Genomic DNA, 12,245 nt, shown 5'->3' on the forward strand with positions numbered 1-12,245 from the left:
GAATTAAATAATTACCTGCTTCATACGCAGTATTTTACAAGAATTTGTCAAAATCTTGTCACTTAAGCCCTAACTTTTTAAACCACGGGAAAACAAATTGTTCGTGCAATAGTAGGATTTCTTACTAAAGCAGTTTGGAATTGCATTGTGTTTTAGCTTTATATACTCAAAGGGCACTACAAGATCCCTATTTTTTAAATATTTGAACAACGTTCTGGATAATTGACCTTTCCTGCGGGATTGCAGTCTGCAGCATCGCTGTTGCATTCGCAACTCGAATGAATATATTTTTTTTTATAACAAATATTCCATAATAGGAATCGTCATTGTGTGGAAACCATTCGCAATTTGGATTCAGGTAAAAAATAGGCGAAAATCAAAATATTTAATATCGTAAGACTGTAAGCAGACTTAATCTTGTACACTCAATCTGTGGTAAATATGGTTGAGCACGGGATCCTCATCATAAGGCTCCACGTTTTCCCCAATCGACATCGGCATCTCACCCATATAGGGTGCTGAGCCTGTGCAAGCGTGCCGTGATACCAGTTCCAGCTCTGAAAATGATCACTTCGTTAATACACGGCATATTACGTATAGTTTTACGTATAGTAGTATAGTTTAGCGCTTGTGGCCTAGCGGTAAGAGCGTGCGACTTTCAATCCGGAGGTCGCGGGTTCAAACCCCGGCTCTTACCAATGAGTTTTTCGGAACTTATGTACGAAATATCATTTGATATTTGCCAGTCGCTTATCGGTGAAGGAAAACATCGTGAGGAAACCGGACTAATCCCAATAAGGCCTAGTTTTCCCTCTGGGTTGGAAGGTCAGATGGCAGTCGCTTTCGTAAAAACTAGTACCTACGTCAAATCATGGGATTAGTTGTCAAGCGGACCCCAGGCTCCTATGAGCCGTGGCAAAATGCCGGGATAACGCCAGGAAGAAGAAGATATTACGTATAGTTTTATGGCGTTTCAATTTGGGGAAGAGCAATGGACATAGAAACTAATTTATGTTCTAACCCAGTGACACTGCTGATTTATTGGCAATTAGGTTACTCTATTATTCGAAAATGTAATACTTACCTATTATATATTATTGGCTAACCTTATCAAGGTTTCTAAAATACCTCCTAAGTTATTCCCTATAATAGTTTTTTTTTCTAAGTAATTGCTTTACTAAGAACCTCTGCACTTAGTAGAGTACTAAATACAGTAAATCAGTAAATGATGATGATAATAAATTAAGTACACACCGTATGATATGTAATGTTAAACTATTCAACAGAAGAATAACACTTACATATTTGTACAGGTACTTCCTTATGTTCCTAAAACTTTTCTAATCTAAGTAAACTGCTCCAATGATTCCAATGAAGTGTGTCTAGTCAGAGTTACAAAGTGGTCTTTCTAAAATACAAATTAAGATGCAGGGGACAATTTCGACTGCGGGAAATTTAGAATTATCTTCCATGTTTTACATTATTAACTAGAGTGCCTAAGGGGGAGGCCTATGTTCAGCAGTGGACGTCTTAGGGCTGAGATGATGATGAACTAGAGTGCCATATATGTCCAGATAGCGAAAAAGATGTTTTGTTGTTGTATGTAGCTGAATTTTATATTACACTCACTTTCATTAGGATGCTGGCACTGATACATCCTCATGAAGCAGCTACTCATGAACGTGCGGAAGATGCCGTGAGGACAGCGCGCACACACCATCACTCTGCGATTTTGGCACTTCTGAGGACAGTCGGCTCCAGATTCGTCATTCCCTGTCAACATAATTCATGACTTAATTCCACCTTGACAGATCCATCACGACTTAATCAAACATGGAGATCAGTCTGGCATAATTAAATCTGAATCGCTTATAAACTCATCGAAAGGAATATGTTATTCCGGCATTTGCCACGGCTCATGAGAGCCTGGGGTCCGCTTAATAACTAATCCGAAAAGCAAAGACTGATAAATAAATAAATAAATATTGGGGACATCTTACACAGATCAACCTAGCCCCAAACTAAGCAAAGCTTGAACTATAGGTGCTAGGCGACGATATACATACTTATATAGATAAATACATACTTATATACATAGAAAACAGCCATGACTCAGGAACAAATATTAGTGTTCATCACACAAATAAATGCCCTTACTGGGATTCGAACCCAGGACCATCGGCTTCGCAGGCAGGGTCACTACCCACTAGGCCAGACCGGTCGTCGAATATGCCTTGCCTTATCATGGGCATGGGCATCTAGGTCTCCTCAAGGCCAAGGTGGCTACTAATTAGACTATCAGTACTACAATAAAGATTTAATCAATTGAATAAGTCTACCGTCTACCGTGGAGTTGAGAAGTTTCGGTACCTGGGATGCACTGTTACCGACACAAACACCAGAGAGGAGGAGATCAACATACGCATCCAAAACGCCCTGCGGTGCAGTGCAGCCCTCCACAAAGTGTTGGTGTCCAGGCTTCTCAGCAAACATACAAAGTTACGGATATATAAAACCGTTATACGGCCTATCCTAATGTATGGCTGTGAGGCCTGGTCCCTAACACTAAAAGAAGAAGGTCAGCTCCTGGTAGCAGAGAGAAAAGTTTTTCGCAAGATCCTGGGACCTATTCAGAGAGATGACGGCACCTGGAGGATCCGAAAAAATGCCGAGCTCGAGGAGTTAGTGGCCGAACCCAATATCATCGGCGAAACGAAAGCGCACAGACTTCGCTGGTTCGGTCACCTACTCAGAATGGGAGAGGATCGGGCTGTCAAGAAGGCGTTCTTGGGACGACCGACTGGTAGCCGTCCAGTGGGTCGGCCCAGGTATCGCTGGGAAGACAGTGTGGCGGCGGATCTGCTTCAGCTTCGCGTCAGTAACTGGCAGGAAGTTGCGCAGGATCGGGACAGGTGGCACGCTCTCGTTTCGGAGGCCAAGATTCTCTTTGGATCGCTGAGCCAAAATAGTTAGTTAGTTAGTTAGAATAAGTAGTACCTTTTACGATTGGTAAACTCAGTTTAACTAACTAAAAACCTGTCCAAGTGTACGTCAGACTCACTGTGAGTTCCGTAGAACTAGACAACACACCGGAACCCATAAACTATGAAAGTAACAAAAAAGATATATTATGTATTATTAATTGATTAATTTAAAATATATCAGCATAAATACAAGTGGGTACAAATTAGCAGTTTTCGGACTTTATCTTTAATACTCATACTCTTTACTAATGAGTTCTTGCCGTGTTTTATCGTTCTAGATAATTTAGATCAACAGGAACGCAGAATCGATTTTTTGTGATGTAACTAAAAATGTTAAATTTTGGCCAAAATATCAGAAATTTATTATGTAAACGTGAAGTAGATTTGCTGAATAATCCTCGGCAAATAATGGAATTGCATGCTGTTGTTGTCACGTAAATGGAGCAATTATTTATTGAAATCATGATTACGGTCAGAAACATATCTAAATGATTTTCTTCTTGGGACTTACCTTTTTCGCGATCGTTATCACCTTCTACTCGCGGTACGTCATCGTTATCAGATTCATTAGCAACTTCTTCCTGGCCTACATCTTCCTCTTCTTTCGGTATCCCAGAAGTGTCGAAATTGTTACCAGGATCTTCATCATCTACAGGGTTTTCTTCTTGCTGAATCTTGGAGGGGCTGGAATCGTTGACAGGATCTTCCTGATCTACACGGTCTTTCAGACCGGAGTCATTAACAGGATCTTCCTGATCTACACCGTCTTTCGGGCCGGAGTCATTAACAGGATCTTCCTGATCTACACCGTCTTTCGGGCCGGAGTCATTAACAGGATCTTCCTGATCTACACCGTCTTTCGGGCCGGAGTCATTAACAGGATCTTCCTGATCTACACCGTCTTTCGGGCCGGAGTCATTAACAGGATCTTCCTGATCTACACCGTCTTTCGGGCCGGAGTCATTAACAGGATCTTCCTGATCTACACCGTCTTTCGGGCCGGAGTCATTAACAGGATCTTCCTGATCTACACCGTCTTTCGGGCCGGAGTCATTAACCGGATCTTCCTGAACTACAGGGCTATCTCCTTGCAGTGTCTTGGGGCTGGAATCGTTAACAGGGTCTTCTTCTTTTCCAGGTGAAATGTTCTTTTGCCTAAGTGCTGTAAAAACAGTTACTTTCATGAATTCATAAAAAAAACTTTTCTACTGAATTATAAAAATATATATTTTTTTTTACCTTTAGGACAGTACTTTACAGGTACTACCGTTGTGTCTACATCTGAAAAAAAAAACTTTTGAGATGATTGGTACTTTGGTACTTTGGTATTGGTACTCCAAGGAAATAAAGATCATATACCTTTCTGCCCTTCATTATAATTGCTTTAATCTACCTATAAGGATAAATGAAACCAATTATGAGTATAATAGCTCAGAAAAAAAAGAAGAGAAAAGAAAATGAAGGAGGTACAGACCCACCTAACTCAAGACGGTTAGTAAGGTAGAGGATGACTCACGCTAGAACGATCCGGTTCCGGGCCAAGGCTTACAATACTTCGTTTTCTATTATTGGTTGATCGGTTATTACATGATGCTTTGTATAGAAAACTGAAATGTCGGACGCCTCGGTCCGGACCTGGGGCCTTATTCGACATGTACAACTGTCGAATTTCGCGACAACTTCAATTCAACAGTTGAAGTTCATCAAGTGCGGATACTTCATTTGGTATAACCAATAATTTAATAAAACAAAACTTTGTTTTATTATTACTTTAAGGTTTATAATGGTTTGGTTTGGTTGTCACCTAACTGTGGAATGCTAAATGTCAAATTTTGACAAGTAATGATTCGATTCAACGGACGTTCAACATGCGACGTCAAAAGTAGCATGTCGAATAAGGCCCCTGGAACTTTGTAGCGTCCGAAGTGACTTGTGATTCACTGACTCGCCACACGTTCAATAAATGCAAAAATACAGTTCTTTGTGGTCATTTTGTGATAGAGATGGTACTAACCTCCATAACATTTGATAAGTTTCAGGTCGCATTCAGACATCATGACATAATAACGACTCTGAGTATTTTTCTCCTTTACTTTCACGCAAATGGTGTCTTTCTCCAACGGACATACTATTTTAGAACACTTTTCCATTTGTTTTAAACTCAGTAAATTTTTCGCTAGTATGAAGCTGATACAAAAAACTGTAAAATTAAAAGGGTTTTTTATTTGGAATTATATGGAGATTTTCAATTTCTTTAATATTTTACTATGTGTAATATATACATACTAGGGTGTACTTTATGAATTTGTGGAAGTATTGCCAATCTATTGTTACAATTTACAATACAAAACGTTATTTAATTCTAACTCATATTTTCAACCTTAGGAATTAAACATTTAATTACTTACTCGACAAAAAGTATATTGTGTTTGCAAATGAATTCATATTGTATATAAATTATTAATTAAAATTTATTAAGCTACGTCTTCTCTGTAACCATTTTCAGGTTTCCTTTGAATATTTCTTTTGTTATCTCTATTCATTTGATACAGGATGTTTACTAAATCCGTTACAATACCCAGATTGGATAGCCCTTGACCTTTTTCTGTCTAAGCCAAGGATCTCTAGTGAAGTGCTAAAGGGAATCAATTTTACAAAGTACCTACCTACTGCGAAGAAAGTGCTAACATTGGCAATTTGTAAATTCCATGTAAAACGCGATAACCATTCTTATATTTCATGCTTATGCTGCGAGAGGTTATTCGTTTTTGCTGCTGATCAGTAAGGCATTGAAAATTGACATAATTCAGTTATATAACATTAAAATATACCATTTTTTATTTATAATAATATTATATCATCATCTCAGCCTATATACGTCCCACTGCTGGGCACAGGCCTCCTCTCGAGCGCGAGAGGGCTTGGGCTATAGTCCCCACGCTAGCCCAATGCGGATTGGGGACTTCACATACACCTTTGAATTTCTTCGCAGATGTATGCAGGTTTCCTCACGATGTTTTCCTTCACCGAAAAGCGACTGGTAAATATCAAATGATATTTCGTACATAAGTTCCGAAAAACTCATTGGTACGAGCCGGGGTTTGAACCCGCGACCTCCGGATTGCAAGTCGCACGCTGTTACCGCTGGGCCACCAGCGCTTCTTAATATAATTTAATTAAAAAACATTGAGATATTTTTATTTTTATTTTAGGTACCTATACGTATTAAGTAGGTAGGTAACTAGGTAGTATACGTCAGTAAATAAAAATTTTGACGTAAAAATATACAACAAAACTCAACCTGTAGATAAAAAATGATTTGAACAATTAATGTGTGCGGCCGATTGCTCGTTAATTAAAAACGAAATAACAATCTGCACATAACTATTTTTATGATCATAGAGTTAGACCAAGAAAAGTCTGCAGAGATTTTGAGAGCCCACGCAGTGTAGGTGTTGTAATAAACGTTAAACTCCTATGAAATTATGACGTATAAATAACACCTGCACTGCGTGGGCTATCAAAATCGCTGCAGACTTTTCTTGGTCTAACTCTAGTTACGATGTGAAAGCAAATTGCAATTTGAACTTTCCAATGTCAACTTCATGAATGTTTGCATATAAATTATTTATCCCAAGCCAAAACCAAAATGATCTACATACTTACCGCACGGTACAGTCAGCAGCAGATATACCTGAGCGGGCAAGGTGTCCAAGAAAACATATACACTTCAATCGTCACAAAAATAAGGACATCTAAGATGTCATTTTCACGTAGGCTTTCAGTTCGTCACAAATACCTTAACTTCTGAGTTTTTCTTTAACACATACATCCTTATTTAATCACAATGACAATAACGGTTAAAAAGTCAGTGTCAGTGGTAACTAAGCAATCAAATTCAAGCTGCTGTCATTAATACCTATACGCACTGCCAATCACGTACGTCAGCAGCCAGGGTGCCACCAGTTGCTAAGCAGTTGTTATTTTAATGGTAACTAAGCATCAACATTTTATCTGTTTAACTTTAAAATAAATACTGTAGCACTACGAATTGACACCTCCTTTCTTAAAGAAGTATTTTATCGTTAAGTGTCAAACTTATACAATAAATAAGTAGGTTGTACTAGAATGATCGGTTTTTTTATTTTAACTGTCATATGCGGCTGTTCTTCCAAACTGTTGATCATATTATATACCTATGTTAATATATTTATTTAGCCCACTTATTGTAGTAAAATATACTATACAGGGTGGCCCATTTAGATCGGCCAGTATGGGAAAATCTGATACTATAAGATATACACCGATCTCTTCTTAGGAATCATGTCATCGATTTTAGTAACACGAAAAACTGCATTCATACATAAAAAAAATGTGTACTCAGCTCGGGAATCGAACCCCGAACGTTTTGAAAAATAAAACTAAGACTATTTCTATTTAGATATCGATTGTGTAGGTCTCAATTTAGTCAGTTTTCGAAGAGACCAGCATTTTTAGGGTTCCGTACCCAAAGGGTAAAACGGGACCCTATTACTAAGACTCTGCTGTCCGTCCGTCTGTCCATCCATCCGTCCGTCCGTTCGTCTGTCACCAGGCTGTATCTCAGGAACCGTGATAGTTAGACAGTTGAAATTTTCACAAATGATGTATTTCTGTTGCCGCTATTATAAGTAACAAGAAATACTAAAAACAGAATAAAATAAAGATTTAAGTGGGGCTCCCATACAACAAACGTGATTTTTGAGTAGTAAATATCAAATGGCATTCCGCACAGGAGTAATCTAAGTAACGCCCACTGCGGGTTCAAACCTACAACGTCCTGATAGAAAGTCGTACATACGCTACATGTGACATTATCTTCAAAAATTATATAAACTAATGCGAAATTAACATAAAACCAGAAGACACCAATTAATAATAGAAATGAAACCCAAAAAAAAACAAAAAGCTGTACTCTAGGTGCGTACGACTGAGATTTGAACCCGCAGTCTCTGCTTTGAAAAGCAAACGCCTGTTACTGAGACCACGACGTGCCTTGACAATTGGCTCTAAATTCGGCTTCAGTTAGCTTTTGCTATGTGTCATTCGTCTTGACGATTCTGTTAAAAGAAATAGTTTGCAGTAAGTTGACCGAAAGGCTCCTGTCAAATGGTTGAAGGGCAAAACGTGAGATAGATGTATGTGATGACAAGACTGTACTGCTTTCGATGATTGTCAAAACGCTTTACCTGAAATTAGCATGGCTATCTTTTATTCAATATTCGACCATACTTGTATGCTTTAAACTCTATTTTTCCATATTGTTCAGATATATTTGACACGTTGACCGCTTAGATACCATTGGTTTTTTGACAGCTAAGGTATCAATGACTTGTTGTAAGTGTAGAAATTAATGAATAGCGACTGTTAACATATTTGTGACACGTTGAGCGCTCACAAGTAAATACTACCATGACAGTCAACAACTTTTTGACAGTTTAAACGTTTACCTCTCTTTGAGCACCTGGAGTGCATAGCGACTTCTGCTGCTGACTGTACTGCTATAATTGAGTTCAGTGAAGTAATTTCAGTTCTCTCATAAAATTTATAGATGTACCGATATCATCATATTCATATTTCAAAGATTTGATTATTCAGTCTTTCGATTGAATAATCAAATCGCCATTCTGTTGTCTTTTCTGATTCCTACGACGTAACGTAACGTAGGGGGTAGGCATGAACCTGTAAATGATGTATACTGCGGTATACATCAGCAGACTCATGTACCTATACATAGTATACGGTAGTGCGCGTATATTTGCCAGCAATCCATATGATGAAATATTATTTCCGATTTACGAAATAGTAACTCTATATTTTTAAATTTCTCTGAACTGACCTGCTCAGATTACTGAATTCGTATAACATCAACTTTAATAGTTTCATTCATACACGATCAAGTTTCGCAGATTAATTGAAAATAGAACACTCGAAGCCGCGCAAGTAGCTCGGCAAATGAAGGAAGACCGACGACTGAACATCATTACGACGCCATCTTGAATTTTCTTTACTATTCTTTTAGGGTTCCTATGAACAGTCGACGTCAAAGATATGTTTACATTTTTTCGCCTTATTACAAAGAAATAAGGTGCAAAAGTGTCAACATATCTTTGACGTCGATTGACTTAGGGCCAAAATTGTATATCCCATCTTCTATCTTTTTGCACTTTGTAGTTTCTGAACCGTTATTAGGCGTAATTTAAGAACAGATTTTGGACGTAATAAGTGTCAAGCGAGACTTCCCTACAATTTCTGGCGAAGCTCTTTCAAAATGTTTCCGCACTTGACCTAGTAACTAGACTTTGAAATTTTGATGTGACAGACAGACGGACGGAATCATATCATAAGGGTTACTTTTTACCTTTTTGGTACGGAACCTTAAAACGGTACATATATAAAGAAAGTTAAACAAAGTCCCGAAAGCATAAGAAATGCACGATTTGCGTGCGTCGTTTACACATCTACGTACAGGATAGAAATATATCACCATAATTTTAAAGGTCGTTTTTAACCAGGGCCTACCACGAATCACGTTCGACGAGTTGCCTCTCTGTCGCACTTGTAAATTTGTACGTAAGTGTGACAGGGAGGCAACACGAACGTGGTTCGCGGAAGGCCGTCTGCGCTCAAGTACGTTCACAATAAATTGTGTTTATAAATTGCGGGTCTCAAGTGCCTTTGTGTGTAATATAGTGTGTGATACTCCGGGTGGTGCAAGTCATGAATAACAAGATGAGATGCTAATAGTTATTTGTTTTACAAGGGGGCAAAGTTGTTGTTTAACCGCTCGTGCTAATATTGATACCCGAGCAAGCGAAAGATTCCAAAATTGCACCACGAGCGTAGCGAATGGTTCGAAAAATGGAATCTTGAGCGTTGCGAGGGGTTCAAAGCACGACCGATTGGAAGCGACCCGCATCCAGCGACTTCCGGCGGCCTTAACAAGGTCGTCGTCCATCTTGTGGGTGGACGTCCTACGCTGCGCTTTCTAGTCCGTGGTCTCCATTCGAGCACTTTTCGGCCCCATCGGCCATCTTCTCTGAGTACAATGTGGCCTGCCCATTGCCACTTCAGCTTGCAAGTGATGTTTACACAAACATTTATATTTTAAAATAATAATATAAATAAATATTCATCATAATTTAAGAGCATGGCTCTTGTCGGTGGAGTATGTGCCAGTTTTCGCGGTCCTCGGCCAGGTTCTTTAGGTCACTATAAGACACGACATTTGCTTTTGCTTTTAGTTGTTCTGTATATCTTGCAATACAAATATTACAAAAACAAAAATTATTTCGATCAAGTATATATTTATTTTAAGACATACCTAATTATTATTATTTAAATTAGGGCGTCTATTTACTCCCTAACATACCCTATGACGAGATTGCGGAATATACTCATGAACTACACTAATTTGTAACGATTAATGTAGCTAATTACCAGACATCGTAACTTTTACAACATTTTTGGTGCAGCGGAGTGATGTTAACGGAATCGGTATAAACAAATTCAACCCTAATGATTAATTAGCATTATTACGTTAATATTAACCTTAATTGGAGCATTCCATGAAATTGTCTACCGTTGTCCCGTACAAACGCGAAGTTTCTGAAGATTTAAAGGTATAAGAGTTTCCTTTTCTATGACAAATGGTCAATAATATGCACAGAAATATAATCGTCTGCTTTAAATGCCGAGAAAAAAGTCGCGACACAGGAAATAAAATGCGTTTGTACGGGACAGCCCGTGGAACGCTCCAATTTACCATTTCAGTTGGAATTATCTATACCAATTCCGTTAACACCACTCCGCCGCACCAAAAATGCTGTAAAAGTTACGATGTCTGCTAATTACTAACTTCCGATAGTATTTCCTTGTAATATGTTTTGACTTGAACCATACATTGTAGCGATAGGCCCCCAACGTCTGATATAAAGTTGCTCGCTTCAGGCAAGTGCACGATAACTTTTAACTCATATTGCAACATCACATTCATTTGTCATACAAGTATGAAGACAATGAGCCGCAGGATAAGTATGCCACCAATAGGGGGTTAAATAAATACTTATAAAACATCACATTTTGAAAAATTAAACACTGCAAAAAAAACATTAATTTGTCATTTGACTACAATGAAGCATTTGCCAGACAATATAAAGTTACACATAAGTAATTAGGATTTATTATGCTGTTATCAAACGTCGGATAAAATACTTAGAGACCGCTTATAAGGATTTTAAGGATATAAAAAGATACCGCATTTTTTCTATATTGTATTATTATGTTTAGGAAATGCTTACGTAAGTAGTACGGTCAACATCAAAAGTAATGGATCAGACTATGCGTCAAGAATATACCTATTTACCTATACCATTCTCTAAATAATATGTAGCTTAACAAAAAGAGACGTCTCTACACCGTGTTTTTATTGAATTCCGTTAACTTCGGGGTATGGTTAAGAACGTTTAAGTGAACTAAATGGCATAGTTAATTTTCAAAAAAAAATTTTTTTTTGCTTTTTTTTAAAGAAAAAATTAAGTTTAAAAAGTAATTAAATGTAGCATATAGCGTTGTTGTAACACGGGCATTACATTTAACTCAACCAAACAATTGAAATCTGTGATATATCAATGTCATTTCGAACATTGATCGACCGAGATTGTACTTAAGTTTAGTAGCAAATGTATGAACTCATTCTTAACACTAACCAATATGTAAACCAGCCCTAAGGCAAGTGTACACGCTTGTAGAGGCCTTATAGGAAAAAAAAAATTATTGATTATCTCCGAAATGGAGTTAATTAGAACATCGGTGTCTTTGAGAAAGTTACTTAATTTAAGCTCAGGAATGCACCCTTGAAATTAACGGAAATCAAAAAAAACACGGTGTATAATTATGTAAAACAATTTAACTAAAGCTATAATCATCTTTTTGAACGAGAACACATTAAATGTGATAGCGATGACATTTTTTTCATCTCTATTTAGAAATCTTTGGTTTGTTGTTTTATCCAATACCAGCTATTGATGCTGACTGTGTTTCATTATTATCGACCGTTGGCGTTGCCTCACTAATCGACAATTAATAATGAGCGTTTATTGTTTATATTAGACAAACGATAAAATTTATCATTTGTCCGTTGTTTCGAAATGTTTCATTAGTCGGGTAGGCAATGAAACCCTATTAATGTTGACGGCCACCCATTTCACTTAACTTGCAAAT

The 12,245-nt window shown here is 37.8% G+C and overlaps 1 protein-coding gene across 1 annotated transcript; it reads right to left on the reverse strand.

The window, feature by feature from the left end:
- Window positions 1-372: 372 nt before the first annotated feature.
- LOC134667677 (eukaryotic translation initiation factor 3 subunit A-like) lies at window positions 373-4,169 on the reverse strand. The gene is made up of 3 exons (XM_063525099.1): window positions 3,496-4,169; window positions 1,630-1,773; window positions 373-557 (listed from the first exon to the last, which is right to left on the reverse strand). Exons 1-3 carry the CDS (start codon window positions 4,166-4,168, stop codon window positions 412-414), a joined length of 963 nt encoding a protein of 320 aa, XP_063381169.1. The 5' UTR covers window position 4,169; the 3' UTR covers window positions 373-411.
- Window positions 4,170-12,245: the final 8,076 nt, after the last annotated feature.

This window comes from Cydia fagiglandana, chromosome 9, assembly GCF_963556715.1.
Source record: "Cydia fagiglandana chromosome 9, ilCydFagi1.1, whole genome shotgun sequence".
In the NCBI taxonomy this organism is placed as follows: Eukaryota; Metazoa; Arthropoda; class Insecta; order Lepidoptera; family Tortricidae; genus Cydia; species Cydia fagiglandana.

Bases quoted from the DNA above. Each gene is read 5' to 3' on its own strand.
- LOC134667677 (XM_063525099.1), bottom strand. From the start codon at position 4,168: ATGAAAGTAACTGTTTTTACAGCACTTAGGCAAAAGAACATTTCACCT. The intron at 1,774-3,495 runs GTAAGTCCCAAG...TTATGTTGACAG, and splicing joins TGATAACGATCGCGAAAAAG to GGAATGACGAATCTGGAGCC. The intron at 558-1,629 runs GTGAGTGTAATA...GATCATTTTCAG, and splicing joins GTGCCAGCATCCTAATGAAA to AGCTGGAACTGGTATCACGG.